At 36.4% G+C, this 24,395-nt stretch overlaps 1 protein-coding gene across 2 annotated transcripts in view; it reads right to left on the reverse strand.

The window, feature by feature from the left end:
* Positions 1-10,752: 10,752 nt before the first annotated feature.
* The window catches only part of LOC148899940 (multiple C2 and transmembrane domain-containing protein 2-like), a 31,090-nt gene continuing 17,447 nt past the window's right edge, over positions 10,753-24,395 (reverse strand). Inside the window, exons 9-22 of one of the 2 annotated variants that reach the window (XM_088991466.1) lie at positions 22,928-23,058; positions 22,663-22,849; positions 21,138-21,231; positions 20,944-21,046; positions 19,347-19,449; positions 19,089-19,190; positions 18,076-18,150; positions 15,905-16,024; positions 13,548-13,661; positions 13,408-13,449; positions 12,315-12,424; positions 12,105-12,214; positions 11,083-11,180; positions 10,753-11,003 (exon numbers count right to left, since the gene is read on the reverse strand). In XM_088991466.1, coding sequence (XP_088847592.1) covers positions 10,956-11,003; positions 11,083-11,180; positions 12,105-12,214; positions 12,315-12,424; positions 13,408-13,449; positions 13,548-13,661; positions 15,905-16,024; positions 18,076-18,150; positions 19,089-19,190; positions 19,347-19,449; positions 20,944-21,046; positions 21,138-21,231; positions 22,663-22,849; positions 22,928-23,058 — 1,437 coding nt within the window. In that variant the 3' untranslated portion in view covers positions 10,753-10,955. The remainder of the gene's footprint in view (positions 11,004-11,082; positions 11,181-12,104; positions 12,215-12,314; positions 12,425-13,407; positions 13,450-13,547; positions 13,662-15,904; positions 16,025-18,075; positions 18,151-19,088; positions 19,191-19,346; positions 19,450-20,943; positions 21,047-21,137; positions 21,232-22,662; positions 22,850-22,927; positions 23,059-24,395) is intronic. The other variant, XM_088991467.1, reaches the window with a different exon arrangement.

The raw sequence follows: 24,395 nt of genomic DNA on the forward strand, positions 1-24,395 counted from the left end.
TATGTATGTGCGCTCTTTTCTGACAAACACTGTACTGTGAAAGCATATTTGTTTGATAACATATTCCTATTGTGTTAAATTATAACTCAAGATTTATACATCAAAATAATGTGAATAAAATGTATTTGATTGATTTTGACACATCAGTTATGGTGCGTGTGTGTTTGTATGAGTAGTCTTGTGAGGACCACTAACCTTTTATACCATACGCAGTGAGGACGTTTTTGACTAGTGAGGACCTTTTGGCCGGTCCTCACAAGTTGTTCATTCTAGAGGATCTATATGTGCATCTGTTAAAGTTTCAGAGAGGTCCTCACAAATTCACCCAAAATGATTTTTTTGGTGTGTATTTTCATTTCACTTGGATACACACACTTTTTAACTCACCGTGTGTGTGTTTATGTGTGTGTGTGTGCGTGGTTAATGAGAGGAAAAAGTTCATACCCCAAAAAGTAAAATGATATTTTAACCAAATTCACCATAGGAGTGAGGACTTTGAATGTACCCATTCAGAAACCTCATTCCTGCTGTTATTTCAGTTTCAAGTCCACTTTTTATTTCTTTGTTTTTAAAGAAGTTGAAGTGGGAAATTGGGTGACTTTTAGTCTTCAAATGGGACACTAGTTCTTCTCTAAACTTATCAGCAACAGTGGTCCTCACTCCTTATCTGGAGTTAGCTGGACCTCACAAAACCGTTGAAACAGGAATGTGTGTGTGTGCATGTGTTTTCATTGACGACAGTGGAAGCTACGATATTATTTGCCTCCCTTGGTTCAATTCTAAATTAAATGTAGCTAATCACATTGATTGGGAAAAGCCGAGGTTCATTTTTACTAAGCGCACGCGTACAGTTGAGGAATAAAGTCATTGATTTTTATCAGTCGGAAAAAGGGTTCTAGAGGCAAACCCAACAAAGCACAAAAGGAACCCAGAATAACATCTGAAGAACTGCGGGCCTCCCTTAAAGGTCACGACTCAACAATGGGTGTCATCCAGGGCAGAGTTCCAAGTCAAAAGTCACCAAAATGAACTTAAAGGCTCATGTGACAATGGTGGGGGGCTACAAAATGAGGAGATGAAAGATGAACTTTTTAAAAGGTGTGTCTCATTTTATCGGATTGAAATGGAAAAACAAAAATCATGATAGGAAAAGAAGATCATACTAAACATGGCGGTGGGGTTGGTGTGATGGTCTGGGCTTGCTGCTTCACTCCATGACCGGGACGACGAACTCGATTAATTGATAAAAATCATGAATTTATCAAATGTAATGTATGTCAAATGAAATGTATTATTATTATTATTATTAAATGAAATGTATTATTATTAAAAGACATGTATTTTTATTATTATTATTATTAAATGAAATGTATTATTATTATTAGGGTTGTAAATGTAATGCATGTCAAATGCAATGCAAGTCAAATGAAATGTATTATTATTATGATTATTATTATTATTATTATGATTATTATTATTATTATTAGGGTTGTAAATGTAATGCATGCCAAATGCAATGTATTATTATTATATTTATTATTATTATTATTATTATTATTAAATGAAATGTATTATTTTTATTAGGGTTGTAAATGTAATGCATGTCGAATGCAATGTATTATTATTATTATTATTATTAAATGAAATGTATTATTTTTATTAGGGTTGTAAATGTAATGCATGTCAAATGCAATGTATTATTATTATTATTATTGTTATTATTATTATTAAATGAAATGTATTATTTTTATTAGGGTTGTAAATGTAATGCATGTCGAATGCAATGTATTATTATTATTATTATTATTAAATGAAATGTATTATTTTTATTAGGGTTGTAAATGTAATGCATGTCAAATGCAATGTATTATTATTATTATTATTATTATTAAATGAAATGTATTATTTTTATTAGGGTTGTAAATGTAATGCATGTCGAATGCAATGTATTATTATTATTATTATTATTAAATGAAATGTATTATTTTTATTAGGGTTGTAAATGTAATGCATGTCGAATGCAATGTATTATTATTATTATTATTATTATTATTATTATTATTATTATTATTATTAAATGAAATGTATTATTTTTATTAGGGTTGTAAATGTAATGCATGTCTAATACATGTCAAATGCAATGTATTATTATTATTATTAAATGACATTTCTTATTATTATTATACTATTATATTATACAAGCTATCTAGCAAGCTATCTATAATAATAATACATTTGATTTCAATTGCCTTTCGAAGCTCTCAAGGACACTTTACAGTCACAGAAAAGAATAGATACAATCATAAATAAAATACAATTATAACTAGAATACAATAAATAAAATAAAATTATAAATAGAAACAAGAGACAGAGCTACACAGAAAATGCCATTTTAAATAGGTGGGTTTTCAGATGGAATTTGCTAGCTAGCTATCTACGGTCTCTTATTTTTGTTTCTTGTATTTAAAAGCAGTGTGTGTGTGTGGATTAAACAGCTAGCTTGGGGGGGGGGGGCGTAATGAGGGCCCCCCGAGGCCTTGTGTCACTCCGCTTTAGGCTGAGGAGTTTGACGGTGAGGGTCCATGGTGGTCGGGGAGGGGCCTGGGGGTCCGGGCCCAATTGGGGCAACACGCACCACAGGGGGTGTGGTGGTGGTGGGGGGGGGGGTTAGCTAACCGTAACTGCTGTACAGTTGAGACGTTCAAAAGTACTTGCGGAAAGAGGCCGCTCTGATGGGTTGTCTAATTTGCTAGCGGCCAATCAAACGGCGGAGGAGGGAATCGGTTTCAGCCAATCGGATCGCTTCTTTTTTGTGATCCACGCCTACTTTTCCTCAAGGTGCTTTTTTTTTGTCTTCAAAGCTTCCTGCCCCCAAAAAAAGTAACGCCCACTTTAAAATAAATAAATAAATAAAATGGATGGCTTTTAATTTTTTTCAATTGAACATTCGCTAAGAAATGAAATGTATTATTATTATTATTATTATAACATTCAATAACTGTCCTTGAGAGTTTTGATAGGCGCTTATAAATGAAATGTATTATTATTATTATTATTATTATTATTATTATAATGCAACGACTTTTAAAACCACAGACACACACACACTCTTCAAAGCTTCCGTGCAAAAAAGTAACACACACATTTTTTTAAAAAAAATAATAAAATGCATGGATTTTATTTTTTTCAATTGGATTCACTTAGAAATGAAATGTATTATTATTATTATTATTATGATAAAGTGTCCTTGAGAGTTTAGAAACGCGCTTATAGATGAAATGTATTATTATTATTATTTTACAACGACTTTTAAAACCACACACACACAGCTAAGGTCATGGCTGTATGAAAATAGATCAACATTTTTTTTAATAATTGGATCCAAAAATGTCAATGTATTATTTTTTTGATCAATTTGTCAGATGCACGTTTAAAAAAGACCCCTCAAGATGTATGAAATTTAAAAATGTATAGTATGTATGTATGAATGTAAAGTGAGTTAGTGACGAATGTAAAGTGAGGTAGTGTCGTAAAGTGACATAGTGTAGTACTGCAAAAAAAATAGGATGAAGTGAGGTCTTGCAGAAAAAAAAACTGCGTTCAGGATGATGGTACAGCGTGTACTCAGAGTTCGGTGAGTGTGGCAGTGGAAAGGGGCAGGGGGGCAGGGTTGGGAGGGAGTTGAGTCTCCAAGCCCCTTCCTTGGTGTATCGAAATTTTAAAGGGCAACTTTTTCAATAATGACATTAGGTATAGTTCTATTTTTTGACAGCAACAGTGGCTGTCTTTTATTTCTTGATTTATTTTAAACGGAACTGGAACGCTCATCGCACCCCCTCTGTTTCCGATTGGACATGAACAATGTGAAAGGTGTGACACGTACGACGGGCGTATTGTTTGTGCGCTGTGACCTTTGAACTGTTGATCCCCTATGCGACCCCTCTTAACCTCGCGAGGCAGCGGAAGTGCGTGTGGAATTCCTGGAGGTTAACTGCTCGGAATGGAAAAAAGTGGACACACCAAAGGGACGGACGGGACACCCCCCCCCCCCACTCCTCCCACTTTTTCATCATCATCGACTTTTGTATTGAATGTTATCATCATAATAATAATAATAATAATAATAATAATAAAAAAAATAATAATAATAATAATACATTTTGACAGAGTGTTGATGAAAAATCGACTTTGTCTATCCTGTCAATCAAATTTCATTGATTTTAAAAATGGACATTGACGTTTACTTATTTTATTATTTCTTTAAAAAATGTTTTGAACGACCGTCTTGTATTTCTTTTCAGTTTTAAGTGATACTGTACTTTTTTACAATTAAATACTATATACTGAGTATGGATTGGATAAATCTTTTGATTAAAATATACTAATAATTTAACATTGAATCTATCGTCAATTTTCAGTCGAATTGAACATACGTAGTTTGAAATGTCATTTTAATTTGAAAGTCACAACCACTTCCTTTACAGCGCCCCTTTCGCCTCATTTTCACGAGAGCACCAATACTTTTATATTATTTATGACCAATAGAAATGACGTTTAAATCTTCAAGTCAACTTACAGTTTCAAATTAAGTTTGCGTAAAAAAAAAACTATAAATTAAATACAATAAAAAAAACATTAAAAAAAAAGGAGCCGATCAAAGCAGGAAGCTTTGGCCACCAAACACCAAACGTTTCTCGGAAGAATGAATAAGTGCGCGCGTGCGTGAGTGAGTGAGCGCGTGAGAGTCTTCTTGATAGTTTTTTCCTTTTTTTCTAGCGTGCAAAGCGAGACGTCTGTCTGTATTTGGCCACGTTACGTAAGAGCGAGTCTAATCGCTTATATAAGCAGCGAGACGAGAGTGAAATGCACTCAAGGTCAATTGGTGCGTTCACCCAGTCTTTTTTTTTTTCTTCTTCTGATTTTAAAACGAGTTATTCGTCAATTCGTTGGATGACGAGTACGTCATTGTTTGGATATTGTTTCCCTAAATTCACAACGAGAATCAGAGAGAGAGAGAGAGAGAGAGAAACGTGAAAGGGGGAGCCCCCAGGCTGAATAGGGGCATAGGTTAGAGGGGAACTGGAGCGCTTTTGCGACACCAACCCCCCTCCCCCTCCCTCCTACTTCGTGACCGACGTGTTTATTAGCCGCGGGTGGGCGAGTCACACTCGTTGACAACTTCATCTTGCCACCATGACGGCTGCACAATGGCAACGTGAACCCGCAACACCAACCTACACCATCACGTGCACGAGCACGCGGGAACTCTTGTCACGTCACTGTGAACACGGATCACTTTGAAAAAATAAAACCACTCAGTGCCACAGTTGGGCTGCCATCCATTACCCACACTTTCGACAGACCCAAAATGTCCAAAAGAGCCATATTTCACAAACAAACACAAATTAGATTACTATCAAAGTGACAACGTTGGCTAGAAATAAATAAGAGCCCTCGTGATGACGTCATTTTCGATCACACAGTTTGTACAAGCGTTTGTTTAAAAAAAAAAAAGGAAATCACGGCCTACCTTCGTCGAGTCTTGGCGTGGAGCGGTGTTAACGATCGTAGCTCACATCCCGTTCAAAAAAACTTCTTTTAATCCCATCTGATTACCATTTTTCATTGCTAGTAGCTTCGTAAAATTGGACGTGAAACGCCATTTTTAAACAACCCGCCGGTTATCCATCGTTCTAATCGAAACGTGTGTCGCAGGATATGACGTATATTTTCATCGACGGAATAGTTGAAATGTGTAATGTTTACTCTACATGTTTTTTTTTTACAAGATTGGAAAACATTAGGGATTGTTTTTACTCATTTTTGTCCTCCTTAAAACACACTAAACAAAAAACGATATTTATCCACAGTCATGTTTCTTCAATTTTCAAACATTAAAAAAAACAGTCAAAATGGTGTGACGTGACATTTTTTTTTCATCAAACATTTTCACACCATATTAAAGTGAATTTAAATAGCTTTCAAATGATGTATAGATTAGTGTTTTATGACAAATAAGGAAATCGTGGAATTTTTAATTTTCGAAATATAAGGGGATTTTCTGCCTGTAATTACAGTTAAAAAATGAAAATGAGTTTTACAGTTTAAACTATCATAACTTTTTTGGCAGATTTAAACGAGTGAGGCACCATTGGAAAGCTTTTGAAATTCTAAACAAGGACAAAATATGAATTAACAAATATTAACGATCGAATGCAGGCAGATTTTCGTCAGAAATCCAAAATGGCTGTCACTGAATACTAGGAAAGACATTTGCGAGATCTAGAAATAGATATGCTAATGCTTTTTCTTGCTTGAAACTCGGCAGTTATGGAGAAAAATATATATTGTACCACTTTTATGAGTTATGAAAATACAACTTACTCACCTTTATAAACTGAAGTGTTAGCAAAAAGAGCATACACTTCAATCAATTTCCCCCCCCCCCCCCGTTTTTCGTTGTCATATTTGGAAATTTCACAATCCAGCATGGAGGGAAACGTGTAATACGTCATCATAAACTGCATAGCTTGGAAAATCCCACAAAAAAATGATTACGTACTTCAATAAAATGCAATGATATACGACTGCGAGTACAGAGTGCGCTCGGTTCACTGGACAGAAACAATCGTGGTGGAATATAGCTCACTGTAGCGTCCCTAGATAACGGCCACAAGGGTATCGCTCAAACTGTTAGTCCAGTTTTAAACTATTTTGAAATCAGAATCCTAGTTTAAAACATATATTATCAAAAATAAATGATAAAATATAAATATAAACATGCTAGGCAACCAGCTAATAGATAGCAAATATATTGCCAACTAGGTAGCTAGCTAATAGATATCAAAAGAATAGCCAGCTAGGTCGCGACCTAATAGCTAGCTATCTAGGGAATATTCTTTTTTTGTATTTTCTAATCATGTTTTTATCTTAATCGTGGCTTTATATTATGATTGCTCTTGATTGACGTACAGCACGTTGCTTGGGGTGCATTTTTTTAAAGAGCTCTTTAAATAAAGTGGAGCTGAGTTTAGCCAACAGTACATCTCTCACCATCGGATCACGTTACCACCCGATGTCTAACTGATGAGCCAGGCAGCTTTGGCTAATGCTGAAAGTAATTGTGCCAGACAAAAAGCCAAACACGCCCTTTCCCCGCCACCCCTACACACAAATTCACATCGCGTTTGAGCCACATTAACACATTAGAAGCAAGTGTCGTCACCTCCGTGGCCAAGTCAAACGCAAACAAGGGCAACAACAACAACAACAACAACAACGTGTATAAACACCAGTTGTGGAAAATGTTCACACAATACACCATTCGGTTATGATCCAGCTTTTGACATTCATTGTGTCTTGTAAGGATAGGTTAAAACAAAAAAAAAAAAAATAAATAAAAATAGAGGACGCTTTGATATTTGAGATAGCCTGAGACGCTAGCTGAAAATGTGTAGACATTACTGGTCAAAAGTTCAGTACATTTGTTATCTAGCAGGCTATCTAGCTAGCTGGCTATCTACCTAACTGCCTATCTAACGATCTAGCAAGCTATCTTGCTAGCTACTGAGAATGTGTAGACATAACTGCTAGCTAGCTCGCTAGCTATCGAGCCAGCTACTGAGAATGTGTAGACATTACTGGTAAAATGTTCAGTACATCTATCTATCCCAGATGGCCAGCTAACTATCTTGCTAGCTGTCTAACTATAAATCTAGCAAGCTATCTATCTAGCACTACAAAAAAAAAAGAAAAAAAAATAGGGGACGGTTTGATATTTGAGATAGCCAGAGACGCTAGGTGAGAATGTGTAGACATTACTCGTCAGTACATCTATCTATCTAGCAAGCTATATATCTAGCAAGCTAGTTATATATCTAGCAAGCTAGCTATATAGCTAGCTAGCCAGATAGCTAGATATCTAGCTAGCTACATATCTAGCTAGCTATATATCTAGCTAGCTACATATCTAGCTATCTATCTGGCGAGCTATATATCTAGCTAGCTATGTAGCTCTCTAGCTAGATATCTTGCTAGCTAGTACTTTAGCTTTCTATCTATTTGAGTTACTTTCAGCTTGAGCGAACGCTGGTACTTGTGGCTGCTGCTGCTCACCCACAGAAAAACCTATCCTGTGACTGTAAAGTGACCTTAAGAAATTCGAAAGGCGCTTATAAACAAATTATTTTTCAAAAGGATTCGTTTCAATGATACAATCACCAGCTTCCCATCCCGGAATTTCAGACAAGGAGCATCACCTCAGGATACAATTCCCAATGTGGTTCCAAAGCAACAACGTTAATGGGGGTGGGGGCTATAAAAAGCGTTATCGGGGGTTGTGTGCTGTCTGCCAGCCATCAACGGTGACCTGGAGGTCCAGCCTCCCTCAGGAGAAGGCCCAGCGAGTGACGTCTCATCCCGAGGGATGACAAGAGGGACGTCTTTGTCTGCCATCTTCGTCTTCTTCTGGGAATTGGATGAACCTCCACGTCGGAAAAAAAAAAGAAAACAAAGGCGCTTTTTTTTTTCTTCCCCCGTCCCGCGTTGACCTCCGCCACGAAAGAAAAGCCGCGCTGAAAAGGAGCCCGCCGTCTCAAGATGGCCGCCGGGATGACAGCGGGAGGGAGGGGAAGAAAGCCAATCAGGGAAGAGATCAAAGGCCTTTCACGGCGCTCCAGTAATGGGAATCAAGGCAACGGCAACGGAGCAACCAACTCACACGTTGCAATTAGACGAGCGTGAATGGGAGAAAAGGTCAAGGCCTGCCCGCAGGATGGCCTTCTTTATCTTTTTATTCTCAGCGCTTTTCACATCTCACACACACACACTTGAATACGGGCACAGGCACACCAACAAGCACATTCTCAGACATTGCTAACATTGCTAAAAACGACAACGCTCACAAACATGTCTCAAACATACATTGATAGAGATTAGACAGAATAGAAGTTATCATATTTAAAGAACAACCGACACCATTTTTTTTCGTTTGAGAGCATCGAAAATACAAGCAAAAGCATCCGCTCGACAACAAACCACGTCTGCACTGAGTGCGCTCAAAGAAAGTGGGTGTGGAAAAGTCATCAGATAGATAGATAGATAGATAGATAGATAGATAGATAGATAGATAGATAGATAGATAGATAGCAAGGTAGATAGCTAGATAGCAAAATAGCAAGCGATCAAGATAGCAAGAGATCAAGATAGCTAGCTAGCGAGATAGCGAGATAGATAGATAGATAGATAGATAGATAGATAGATAGATAGATAGATAGATAGATAGATAGCAAGGTAGATAGCTACATAGCAAAATAGCAAGAGCTCAAGATAGCAAGAGATCAAGATAGCAAGCTAGCGAGATAGCTAGATAGCTAGATAGCTAGCGAGATAGCTAGATAGCTAGATAGATAGATAGCAAGGTAGATAGCTACATAGCAAAATAGCAAGAGCTCAATATAGCAAGCTAGCGAGATAGCTAGATAGCTAGATAGCTAGCGAGATAGATAGATAGCTAGATAGATAGATAGCAAGGTAGATAGCTACATAGCAAAATAGCAAGAGCTCAATATAGCAAGCTAGCGAGATAGCTAGATAGCTAGCAAGATAGCTAGATAGCTAGATAGATAGATAGCACGGTAGATAGCTACATAGCAAAATAGCAAGAGCTCAATATAGCAAGCTAGCGAGATAGCTAGATAGATAGATAGATAGATAGATAGATAGATAGATAGATAGATAGATAGATAGATAGATAGATAGATAGATAGATAGATAGATAGATAGATAGATAGATAGATAGCTCAATAGCTAGCTAGATTTGTCCAATGCTGGTTTTTGATTTCCCTCCCTGGATGGGATTTTTATAGTAGATGAACTCGTAGCTAGATAGTACCAAGATAACTCGATAATTGATGTCGCTGATGATAAAACATCAAAAGTGCGACGGTCGAACAATTCCATTGAGACTCAAGCGCGGCGGCCATCTTAGGTGCGATTTGACTTGCTAATGCTCATCTGCTCCATATTTACACGGTCATTACGACACACGCGTCAAAGTGACGCGACCTTGCCGCGTCCTCGATGGCGACTCATTAATATTCAGTAGCAGCGGTCGACGGAATTATTTATTGTTACTCTCGTGTTGCCATGTTGTGTTTTGTCAAAAATGACAATTGTGAAATTATAACGTTGTATTCATTTTTTTTTCTCTTATGACCCAAAAACAATGAATTCATTTGTAAAATAAGGATTCTGTCTCACAAGATTGTATTGTCTAAAAAAATTCATGACTTAAAATACCGTGTTTTGCGGTGTATAAGGCACACCAGAGTATAAGGTGCCATTTTCCATATACAGGTAACATCCGACTTACGACCGAGTTCCGTTCCGGCCAAACGGTCGTAAGTCGAAACGGTTGTTAAGTCGAAATACATTCAAAATGTTCAATAGAGATTCGGAGGCTAAATGATACGCTAACTCCCAGGCTGGCCAAAGTTGTCCGATACAGGTAACATCCGACTTACGACCAGCTTGACTTACGACCACCCATACTTACGACCATGACCTCCAGACCCTATTTTAAAAATGTTAATTCTACGCCTGGCATCGCAACGCGCTAGCAGGCTGGCAACGTGTACGATAATTTGGGCTAAATTTTATATATATATATATATATATATATATATATATATATATATATATATATATATATATATATATATATATATATATATACAGTAAAGTCTCGTTATATCGATATCGGATATATCGATAGTCCCGGTTATATCGATACTATTTCTATGCACGCACGGAGAAAATTACATGCAAACAGGGTCGGATATATCGATAGTCCCGGTTATATCGATATTTTTTCGGACTCCCTTGAATATCGATTGAACGAGACTTCACTGTATATAAAGTTGCAAAGTCATCAACGAAGGAAAGAGTTGTGGATTTTACGTAGTCTTCTTTTTCTTAACGCCTTTGGGCTCACTGTACTGGACCTAAAAATGCAAAGGAGAATGTCGTTAGCGATGGAATGCTAGTCGCCGCAATGGAAAGCGACTCGCCGGTTCTGCGTACCTTCTGCACGTCTGACGGAACCCTGCTCAGAAAGTCGATCAGCTCATTGTTGTCTATAGCGAAGGGATTGCGCAATCGCTTGGTGAATTTGTTGAGGCCTGTTCGAAAAAAAAAATATTTTGAAAGACAGTGTCATAAAAAAAAAATAGTTTTGAGGGTGGTGCTGACATGTATCCATCTTTATTTAACTATTTTTTTTTAATTTATGCGTTTAATTCTTTATTTATCCATCTCTATTCATGTATTTGTCAGCTAGCTAGCGAGCGAATAGATAGCCAGCTAACGAGGTAGCGAGCTGATAGCTAATAAATATATAAATGAAATAATGACAAACACATCCGTAGATAAAGATGGATGGATAAACTAATAAATAAACAAACAAACAAAAATAAATATATAAATGAAATAATGACAAACACGTACATAGATAAAGATGGATAAATAAACTAATAAGCAAATAAACAAACAAAAAAATAAACAAACAAACAAACAAAAATAAATATATAAATGAAATAATGACAAACACATATAGATAAAGATGGATAAATAAACTAATAAACAAACAAACAAATAAACCAACAAACAAATAAACAAACAAATAAATAAATAAACAAACAAACGAACAAACAAGCAAACAAACAAAAATAAATATATAAATGAAATAATGACAAACACATCCATAGATAAAGATGGATAAATAAACTAATAAACAAACAAACAAATAAACAATCAAACAAAAAAACTAAAATAAATATATAAATGAAACAATGACAAACACATCCATAGATAAAGATGGATAAATAAACTAATAAACAAACAAACGAACAAACAAGCAAACAAACAAAAATAAATATATAAATGAAATAATGACAAACACATCCATAGATAAAGATGGATGAATAAACTAATAAATGAACTAATGAACAAATAAACAACGTGGCTGGATTTGTAGCACCTCCAATTCATTTGCACAAATCAATTAATGATGAAATAAAAAGTGAGACTAAAAGTAAAAACCTCACCCCATATCAAGACAATGTAGCGCATGGGAATGTAATACGTCAGCACGGTGGCCGTGACGAAGAAGAGCAAAGCCAAGCTGGACAGGAAAGGCTCGGACCAGTTAAATGTGCTAAAACGAGAAGGAAAGAAAAAAAAAAAAAAAAACAATAGCAAAACATTTTGAGCAAAATATCAAACCATGAAATGTGGCAAAGAGTAAAAACTGGTACTTTTTAATCCTCTCCCCAAAGTTGGCCACCGCATCCAGGAAGTTCTGAAGGCGAATAACGATATCCTGCACCATGTGGATCTTCTCCATCAGACCCCGACGCTCATTTTCCTGCCATTAGCCACACGAGCAAACACGCTTGTATTGTCCACATGCTGTTGAGCATTTCTATGTACAGTGATACCTCGGCTTACGAACTTTTCGCTTTACCAATGTTAAATTTAGGAACATTTAACCTTGGCATACAAACTATTTTTCGGGGTACACACGGAGCTACCACAATGAGTGATGTGTCTGTCGTTTGCGAACGAGCCCCTTCCCTTAACAAGAAAATGGCAGCCGGCTTGTTTTGGTCCTCTATTCCCCGCCCCCAGTCGTCGGTTAAAGCCACGTGATTGGTCAAGAAGGCAGTAGTAAGGGGAGGTGGTTTAAACATTAAAGAGACAGGCAGATGACAGAGAGAGTGACAAAATGGATAGAAAACAGCGAAAGTTCAAAAGCAGAGTGTAGACTACAAGGTTAAAATATCCCATCAATCAGGCTCCACAAATAACCCGCACAAGCCATCTGTACACTTGATGCAAAAAGCTATAAACCCAGCTAAACAGAACACAATTGATGAGGAACTAGATACAATTATGGCAGAGAAAGCACCTACACATGTATTATTAATTATTATTATTATTATTATTATAAGGGGTCATTCCTCAAAATGGTGAAAGAAGAAGGTTACGTTCCTCATCAGGTGTTTAATGCTGAGGAAACCGTTTACTCCATTCCATCAAGCCATCAACGACCATCACAAAGATAAATAAAACCACGTTATTATACAGTACAGTTTATTTCTTTAATTATAATACCATAGCCCATTTATTATACCTAAAATAAGGTATATTTTGTGTAGTTTTAAGGCTTATTTCGTAGAAAATTATGTTTTATGGGGACCTGGGAACGGATTATTCTCATTTTAATGCTTTCCTATGGGAAATAATTTTTTGGGATACACACTTTTCGCCTTACACACTCTGTCTGGGAAACAATTAAGTTCGTAAGTCAAGGTATCACTGTACGGTGATGACTGGACTATTTCTCACCTTTTCGTCGTCCTCCTCTTCTTCCCCTACATCTATACAGCTCTTAGAAGAACCACAGTCGACGGTCACATGAGTCAAATTTGTCCATTTTGTTGACATTCAATGAGGAAAAAAAACAACAAAAACAGGATCACGCTCACCAGGTCTTGATTGACATGTCCGGAGCAGATCTGCAAGTAGTTCCACGAGATGAGAAGAACCAAGATGAGGGGAAATATGTAGAATTCCCAGTGCCACACCATCAATAGGAACACCTGCACGGATGTCACATGAATCATCGGCCAATGATAGAGCAGCATTGAGTTTACTTCCTGTTTGGAAGATGACCACTTCCTGCTTCTCTTAGTTTGATTTCTTGTCCTTTCTCTGCTCTGAGTTCCCAACTAAAATATGAATTAGGATTTTTTTTTTTTTTATGATTAATGTTCGACCAAGCAACATGTAACCTGAAATATAATATCAATTTCTTCTATTTATTTATTCTATTATTTTATACAGTACAATACATAATGATTTATATAGGACTTTATTTATTTATTTATTTGGTCAATGTATTTATTTAATAATAATAATAATAATAATCAATTTCAATGTATTCATTAATTTATACAATACAGTACAATACATATTGATTTATATAGGACTTTATTTATTTGATCAATGTATTTATTTATTCATTAATTTATACAATACAGTACAATACATATTGATTCATATAGGACTTTATTTATTTATGTATTTATTTTATCAATGTATTTATTTATTCATTAATTCATTCATTTATACAATACAGTACAATGCATATTGATTTATATAGGACTTTATTTATTTAATCTATTGATTGATTGATTGTTATAATACAGTCCAATACATATTGATTAATATAGGACTGTATTTATTTATTTAAACAATCTATTAATTCATTCATTTAAAAATGCATGTATTTATATAATCATTTATTTATTTATTTTTAATGCATTTATTTATTTAATAAATTATGTCTGTATTTAATCATCTATGTATTTATGTAATGTATTTATTGTATTAAACAATCATTTATTTATTTAAGAATCACGCATTTGTTTATTCGATGTATTCATTTATTTATTTATTTATTTATCGATGTATTTATTTAATTATTTATGTATTTGTATTTGATGTATTTATTGATTTAAACATTTATGTATCTGTGTATGAATGTATGTATGCATTTATTCATTTATACAATACAGTCCAATACATATTGATTTTTATCAGACTTTATTTAATCAATCTATTAATTAATTAATTTATTTAAACATGCATGTATTTATTTGAGGTATTTATTGATGATGTTGATGTGTGTGTTGATGATCAATATTGCGATCGTTGACTTGTGTTTCATAAGCAGTGCAGGAAACACAATGCAGAGAGTAAAAAAAAAAAAAAAAAAATGGTCGCTACCACCGGGATGTCCCAAATTAACAGTGGAGCAAAGCGCGGCACGTCGAAGCGGGTAATCCCGAAGACCCGAGCCAAATCAGGGATTTAAGAAGAAGGAAGGAAGGAAAGAAATAAACGGTGAGGCGTTTAGTGCGAGTAGAAGAGAGCAGATGGCTGTGGCGGCGTCGGTGTGTCTTTCTCTCCCTTGACGAGATATCGTCCAAGGACCGCCCACGTGCATTCCGCTTACAAAAACAAGGACAAAAAAGCTACTGTACAAAAATCATCATTCTGTGTAGACTTCACGGGATCTCGGTACGAATCGAAGACGGCAACCCAGAAAATTGTTGACGTTTGAGAACGCAAAAGATAATTCCAGATTGGAAGTCTTGGGAATAAATTAAAGGACAACCGACATCTCCGGACAAGTTGTCAAGTCTATAATTTGTATAATGGCTTCAAATGACTTCTACTGAGCGTATTTTAATAAGATTCCACCGCATATAGCTAGATTTTACCTTTTAAGACTCGATTATTACGGAAGTCTTGTTTTTGAGTTGATGACGAGTCCGTACGTGACGTCACTGAAGGAACGCCCCTGACCGAAAAAAGGACACATTGTAGCAGTCCTTCCATCACGTCAATGCATGTTGCTGTTTGACTTGTTTGGTCATGTTGCACCAAAAAGAAGCAGTAGAGGGCGACAAAGCTCCATGTAAGGAATTTATCAGCCTGTGGAAACGGGTTGATTAATCAGAATCAGAATCATCTTTATTGCCAAGTATGTACTGAAGGAACGCCCCTCACACGGAGCTTGGTTGCCATTTTCAGCCTCTTTTTTGGTGATACATTTCCTAGCGTGACGTCACGAACAAGGGGGCGGGACCTTCTGAGACTGGGCATCTCCGAGGTCATTTTGAAGTAGTTTTGGGACACAGTCATTTTTATTGGTGTTTTGCATTTGACTAAAAATATGAGCCTGCGTTTTTTGGGTATTGTCGATGCTATAAAACGTTTTAATTAATTATTATTAATATTAATGTTAAGTGAGAGATTCCAAATGAACATCACTCACCGCGAAGGCCAGCAGGCTCCTTTGGACGCTCTCCCACTGGAAGCAACTCTTCACATATTGCAGCGTGGACGTGATGGCCCGGTAGAGCGCCTGCACTCGCTGCACGTTCCTGGCGAGAGCCTGCGGATAAATTAATTCAGAACAAGATTAAAATACATAAATAAATAAATAAATACATACATACATTCAAGTGGCGAATATTCCTTTGACTTTGTTTCGGTGCGGACTTCAAAGCAAGCGAATTGTGTTTTGTGCTCATTAGTAAACATGCTTATAAATAAATATGTAAATAAATAAATGCATTTGGGTTATGATCATGTCAGACTTAAAATTAATTATGGGAAATAAATTTTTGGGATACACACTTTTTGCCTTACACACTCTGTCCGGGAACCAATTAAGTTTGTAAGCCAAGGTATCACTGTAGTTTGTGTAGTTTTAAGGCTTAGAAAATTAGAAAGTAGAAAATTCTGTTTTATGGTGAACTGGGAACGGATTATTCTCGTTTTAATGGTTTCCTATGGAAATTATTTTTTGGGATACACACTTTTCACCTTACACACTCTATCTGGGAACCAATTAAGTTTGTAAGCCAATGTATCACTGTAGTTTGTGTAGTTTTAAGGCTTAGAAAATTACAAAGTAGAAAATTCTGTTTTATGGTGAACTGGGAACGGATTATTCTTGTTTTAATGGTTTCCTGTGGGAAATTATTTTTTGGGATACACACTTTTCGGCTTACACACTCTGTCTGGGAACCAATTAAGTTTGTAAGCCAATGTATCACTGTAGTTTGTGTAGTTTAAAGGCTTAGAAAATTACAAAGTAGAAAATTCTGTTTTATGGTGAACTGGGAACGGATTATTCTTGTTTTAATGCTTTCCTATGGGAAATTATTTTTTGGGATACACACTTTTCACCTTACACACTCTGTCTGGGAACCAATTAAGTCTGTAAGCCAATGTATCACAGTACATTTAATTGACGTGACCTTATATTACAACGTAATGGCAGACTTTGGGCTGAGGCCCGTTCAGCGGATGGCCGCACATGAGCAGAGCCGGTTGCGAGTGTTCCTCCCTCGTAGCAAAGTGGCAAAAGCAAAAGCAGCCCGCTGCTTTGAATTGAGCGTTAATGGCCGCCGACCGCGCCATGTTCTGCCACATTAGTTTGATATACAGTGTGTGAGACAGGATGCCAGACCGGGTGCCTGACAGTCTGTACTCCCCCACAAAAGACTCTTTGTTGCCACACAATGCGTCGCCCGCAAACGCCCAAATTGGCTTCCAGTGGCTGTGACGTGCACTTGTTGCGCCTACTGCTTGTTTTCATCTTGGACAAAATCAGGTCAGATTTCCAACGCGGAACCCTTCGCTGGACGACCGCCGCGGAGCCCGGTTGCCAAAACGCGACCGCCCCGCCCCCCCCCCCCCTCGCGCTCTCCGCCACGTTGTGGGACAGCCGGTCCGATGCTCATTGGACTCTATCCAGCCTCTTTTTTTTTAGTATCATTTTCTTTTCACTAAATCTCAATCTATCAGAGTCCATTTATTGAAAACGATTAAAGAATTTATTTGTGCCATTTTGAGTCAACATTAGGGGGAAATGAAGCACCAAAAGAGGCCGAAAATGGCGACAAAGCTCCGTGTAAGGAATTTTCTTACACGTAGCTTTGTTGCCCTCTTCTGCCTCTTTTTGGTGCAACACAAAGTTTTCAGACCAAACAAGTACAGCAAAATGCATTGACGTGATGGAAGGACTGCGGCAATGTGTCCTTTTTTCGGTCAGGGGCGTTCCTTCAGTGACGTAACGTGAGGACTCGTCACCAACTCAAAAACAAGACTTCCTGAATATTCAGCGCCAGTCTTAAAACGTCAAATATAGCAGTACAAGTCATTTGAAGTCATTTTACATTTATTTATTTATTTGTTGACGTCGTCGTCGTGATCATGATCATCATTATCATTATTAATGCAAATTAATAAGAGAGGAAACCAAACTGCAATGAGGCCCGCCACAAAAAAAAAATGGCTTTGACACCCCTGATATAAAGAGTGAAAACACACGGGGCAGAAAGAGTGTCACGCTTATTGATCGACTTTTATCATTTATTTGGGGGCGTGGCATTTCGGAAAAGACTTGATGAGAAATTGGTCAAAAGTGTGTCAAACCTTTTTGGAAAATTTGGGATTATCTTCCATGAATTTGATCTCCCGGGGTTGGAATGTTCTTATGCTGGCTCGGACCTAGATAGGGAAAAAAACAAAAATGTCAGGAGGAAGTCGAGCTTTGATCGGGAGATACGTTCCAAAAATAGCCCGCGATAGGTGAAATCCGCCAGGTAGAGTAAAGTCTCGTTATATCGATAGTACTGCTTATTACGATACTATTGTCATTTCCCGGCAAAACGTCTGTGTCAGCTCTCTGTCGTACAGGAGTGGTCCATCGATGAAAAGGTTTCTTCAGCCGTCATCTGTACTTCTTTGAAGGTGTCAGACGTTTCGTTTCTTATCCAAGAAGCTTCGTCAGCAAACTAAACTCTTACTGGTAGTTTCGACCCTATATAAATATATCCCTCCTGTCCAGACGTGGCGGTGCCGGACTCTGCTACGATTGGTCCATGCTCTCAGGTTGGGGGGAGCAGAGGACCACTCCCTGCGGCTCCACTGATTGCTTCTATTGTCCTGACTGACGACTGGCCTGATTGCCCAATTTGCCCTGGTCTTACCTCATCAGCATAACTAAGTCTATGTTGCTTAAGCAGTCTATTTTACGAAAGATCCAAATTGAACCTTAGTTTGCTGACAAAGCTTCTTGGGTGAGAAGTGAAACATCCGACACCTTCAAAGAAGTACAGATGACGGCTAAAGAAACCTTTTCATCGATGGATCACTCCTGTACGACTGAGAGCTTACACAGACGTGTTGCTACGGTAATTGCCACTCTCTTTTTTTAGCAAGATTTTTATAAACCGACATGGCCCGATTTCTAGAAGCAGAATGCTCCATGAGCTGTTTAAAAGCCAGTGTTGTTTCTTTTACTTTGTTTGTTTGCACATTTGTATGCCATTAATACAAAAAAAGGGGTTTTTTTTTTCCCCTGAAAAAAAACTGCGATGCACTGAAGTCGTGATAAGTGAACAGCGAAGTAGCGAGGGATTACTGTACACCATATGTGGACTCACGGGATTGTAAATGATCTCCAGCTCTAGCGTGATGTTGCCTTTGGTGAGGTCGCCCAAGTCGTCTTTCTTTAGGGGGACGATGATCTGCTGCCTGCTTCGGATCTGCGTCAGACAAAAACAAAAAAAAAAAACAGGTGAAGGGTCAGCGAGAGCGCGGGATCGACCGGGTCGTGAACCGGACCGCCAGTCGAATCGGATCACGTCTGCTGCGTGACACGGAATGCCGACGTGTCACGACGGCGGCGGCGTTCTTCATACCGAAAGCAGAGGAATGGCTACTTTGCCCAGGAAGTCTGGAGCTTTGTCTCCGTCCTCGTCGAAGACGGTCACCAGGAGAACCTCGTGGATGTCCCGGACAGGACTTTGGACACACAATTAGCAATTTTTTTTTCCCGTCATGTTATGGGAGATGTTTGACATGGAAATGATCTTTTACTGGATGTTATTTTGTGTTTTTTGTTCATCATAATAATAATACAGTGATACCTCGGTTTATGAACCCCTTGGCTGACGAACTTTTCGGTTTACGAACGTTAAATTTATGAAAATTTTACCTTGGCATATAAACTATTTTTTCGGGATACACACTGAGCGCCACAATGAGTGATGTGTCATTCGCGAACGAGCCCGTTCTACTAACAACAAAATGGCAGCCGGCTTGTTTTGGTCCACTATTTCCCGCCCCCAGTCTTTGGTTAAAGCCACGTGATTGGTCAAGAACGCAGCCGTGAGGGGAGGTGATTTAAACATTAAAGAGACAGGCAGACGACAGCTAGCATAGAACTTTGATAGTAGACTGCAAGGTTAAAATTCCCATCAATCAGGCTCCACAAATAACCCGCACAAGCCATCTGTACACTTGATGCAAAAAGCTATCAAGCCAGCTAAACAGAACACAATTGATGAGGAACAAGGTAAAATTATGGCAGCGAAAGCACTTACGAGGGATCATTCCTCAAGATGGTGAAAGAAGAAGGCTACGTTCCTCATCCAGTGTTTCATGCTGATGAAACCGGCCACTCCATCCCATCAAGCCATCAACGACCATCACAAAGGTAAATTAAACCACTTTATTATACAGTACAGTTCATTTCCTTAATTATAATACCATAGCACAGGGGTGTCAAAGTCATTTTTTGCCGCGGGCCACGTTGTAGTTATGGTTTCCTCTCGAGGGCCGTTATGAATTTGGGGAAGCCATTCGAATGTTTAAATCCCTTCAAATATTACATATAGAGCACACAGCAAATTAATGAATAACTCGTTTTCAAATCTGAAGTCAAGAATAATGACTTTTATTGTGGTTGACAAAAATCTGAAATTTTGGCTCAGATTTTAGCAATCATCATGGAATTTAACAAGTTTGATTTGCTTTCGCGGGCCGAAAAAAATGATGTGGCGGGCCGGATTTGGCCCGCGGGCCTTGACTTTGACACCTGTGCCATAGCACATTTATTATACATAAAATAAGGTATATTATGTGTAGTTTTAAGGCTGAAAAAAATTTGGCGTGAATGGGTTAATTTTTCATTTATTTTTTTAACTTGACGATTGCGCTGCGAGAGTGGCTGCCTTTACAGCAGCTCCTGTATTTTGTTTTTGCCGCTGTGAAATGTCAATTTCTCCACTGCGAAACACATAAAGGCACATCTCATCTAATGGAAAATATTACAGTGTTGAAGATGAATGGCATTTCTGTCGTAAAATAACAATAGTATTTAAATATATATATATATATATATATATATATATATATATATATATATATATATATATATATATATATATATATATATATATATATATATCTATATCTTGAAATTAAAAATGCTTTGGGGGGGAGGGGGATACTAACAAGGTGAAGACTTTGTTCCACTCGGGCTGGAGACTCTTGTAGACGGTATGCGTCTGCAGCCTATCGTTGCACAGCTCCAAGACGCAGAAGGGGTCGCTCTTGCCTACGTAAAAAGCAAACGGCAAATTCTCGTTATGCCACGTTTGTTTTTGACTGACAAAAGACAAAAACAAAAACAAAAAGCTTGCGCTTACCGTTGAGATCAGCGGCGAGGAGGTCGCACGCCTTGATGACTTTGACTTGGAGGAAGCCTACGTCGCTGAGGTTCTTCAAGGACTTTTGAAGACTCTGAGGCAGAACATAAGTACAGTGGGAAAAAAAATAAGTCAATAAAACAAATAAAATAAATACATAAAATACATGAATATAAAAAAAAATCATAAATAAAAAAATACATAAATAAAAAAATAGATAAATAAAAAAAATACATAAATAAAAAATGTAAAGGTAAAAGTAAAAGGAGTTTACGATACCTAATAATAATAATAATAATAATACATTTAATTTACAAGCGCCTTTCTGAACACCCAAGGACATTTAAAGGACAACCGACATCACTTTTTTGTTTGCTAACTGACATCAGAAAAACGTTTTATAGCATCTAAAATGCCCAAAACACGCAGTATGATATTTTTAGTCAAATGCAAAACACCAATAAAAATGACTTCAAGGACAACCGACGTACCGCATGTAGCTATATTTTATGTTTTAAGATTCGCGCTGAACATTCAGGAAGTCTTGTTTTTGAGTTGGTGACGAGTCCGTACGTGACGTCACTGAAGGACCGCCCCCTGACCGTAAAAAAAAGACGCATTGTAGCGTCTTTCCATTACGTCAATGTATTTTGCTGTACTGTTTGGTTTGTGTGCACCCAAAAGCTGCCAGAAGAGGAAGGCAGGGTTCCATGGAAGGAATTTATCAGCCTGTGGAAACGGTCTGATTCATTTTTCACAACAGCGGTGGCCATTCTTGGGTCCGACATCCCCCCCCCCCTGCCCGTTTACCTCAAAATGACATGGAATAAATTCTTTAATCGATTGCAAACATGTATGCTTTCCTCTTCAGAACTATTTGAATCATATTCATAACTGGATGTGTAACAAGAAAGCATATTATCCGAATCTGAAGCCATTGTTTTGATTCTCCAGCAATGCAAGACGTCTTGGCGTGACGTCACGAACTGGGGGCGGGACTTTCTGAAAATGCCCAATTCGCAGCTCAATTTTTTGCAGATTTTGGACACTTTAAGTCAGTCATTATTATTGGTGTTTTGCATTTAAATAAAGATATCATCCTGCATGTTTTGGGTATTTTAGATGCTATCAAACGTTTTTCTCATGTCAGTTAAAAAACAAAAAAGTGACATCGGTTGCCCTTTAAACTTGCTTTAATGGTCTAGTTTAATCTGCTGTTTTATTATTTAATGTTTTATTCATTATTTTATTGTTTTATGTATTGTTTTTATTGTGAAGTATCCTAGGGTGTTCAGAAAGGCGCTTGTAAATTAAATGTATTATTATTATTATTATTATTAGGTATGGTAAACTCCAACATCTGGCCGCCTCACATTTTCAGACAAATGTCTCCCTCTGGTGGTCATCAAGAGAAAGACAGCAAAGCGTTGATTTTTTCTTGGATTTGTTTTGTGACGTCATTATTTTCTTTCGTTTCGATTCTTCCCAGAGAACAAAGTAACAGAATGCGGAAAAGGGTACTGACATAGTTGTCCAGTTGATTCTGCTGCTCCGCCGGCTGGTCGAGCGGTGCAGCAGAGAGGTCCGAGATGGAGACCCCGCTACAGGAGCTTATCGTGACCAGAAAGACCAGACGACCTCGCCCAGAGTCCAACGATCGCGTGAAGAGCTGCCTCTCGTCTAAAGGGAGGCCGGAAAGATCCACCTCGCACCTGCGTGACAACTCAGATTGAAATGAAAGCAGAAGCAACGTCCGTCCGCAATAAGAAGTGGCCGTGCGTGAGATTCACATTCCCAAACACTCCTCAGATCGGCGTCCCTCTTTGGACCAAAGTTCCACTTCCAGGATGCTTGCGCCGTCCAGGAAGTGGTTCAAGGTGAACCTTTCCCTCCACTGAGGCTTGGACACCTTGCCGACATTCTGCACAGGTGGGTGGTGAAGCGAGAAGATAAATAAATACATAAATACATACATGCATAAATATTAATACATAAATAACTCAGTAAATAAATATACAGACTTAAAATAAATTCTTTTTATTTTATCAATTTTAAAACAAATAAACAAAGAAATACATAAACAAATAAATAAAAAGAAATAAATGAATAAACAAATAAACAAAAATAAATAAATGAATAAATAAATAACCAAATAAATACATGCATAAATATTAATACATAAATACACATAAATAACTCAGTAAATAAATATACAGACTTAAAATAAATTCTTCAATTTTAAAACATAAATAAACAAAGAAATACATAAATAAACAAATAAATAAAAAGAAACAAATGAATAAACAAATAAACAAAAATAAATAAATGAATAAATGAATAAATAACCAAATAAATAAACAAACAAATAAATACATAAATACATACATGCATAAATATTAATACATAAATACACATAAATAACTCAGTAAATAAATATACAGACTTAAAATAAATTATTCAATTTTAAAACAAATAAATAAACAAAGAAATACATAAATAAAAAAATAAACAAAAATAAATAAATGAATAAATAAATAAATAAATGCTTTTGAGTTATGGTCATGTCAGACAAAAATAATTCTTAAATTTTAAAATAAATAAACAAATAAACAAAAAAGAAATAAACAAATAAACGAATACATAAATATTAATACATAAATACACATAAATAACTCAGTAAATAAATATACAGACTTAAAATAAATTCTTAAATTTTAAAACAAATAAATAAACAAAGAAATATATAAATAAGCAAATAAACAAAAAGAAATAAATGAATAAATAAATAAACGAACAAATAAATAAATGCTTTTGGGTTATGGTCATGTCAGACATAAAAATAATTCTTAAATTTTAAAATAAATAAACGAATAAACAAAAAAGAAATAAACGAATAAATGAATACATAAATATTAATACATAAATACACATAAATAACTCAGTAAATAAATATACAGACTTAAAATAAATTCTTCAATTTTAAAACAAATAGATAAACAAAGAAATATATAAATAAGCAAATAAACAAAAAGAAATAAATGAATAAATAAATAAACGAACAAATAAATAAATGCTTTTGGGTTATGGTCATGTCAGACATAAAAATAATTCTTAAATTTTAAAATAAATAAACGAATAAACAAAAAAGAAATAAACGAATAAATGAATACATAAATATTAATACATAAATACACATAAATAACTCAGTAAAAAATATACAGACTTAAAATAAATTCTTCAATTTTAAAACAAATAGAT

The sequence above is a fragment of the Hippocampus bargibanti genome, linkage group LG03, assembly GCF_051943395.1.
Source record: "Hippocampus bargibanti isolate YZ-2025 linkage group LG03, ASM5194339v1, whole genome shotgun sequence".
In the NCBI taxonomy this organism is placed as follows: Eukaryota; Metazoa; Chordata; class Actinopteri; order Syngnathiformes; family Syngnathidae; genus Hippocampus; species Hippocampus bargibanti.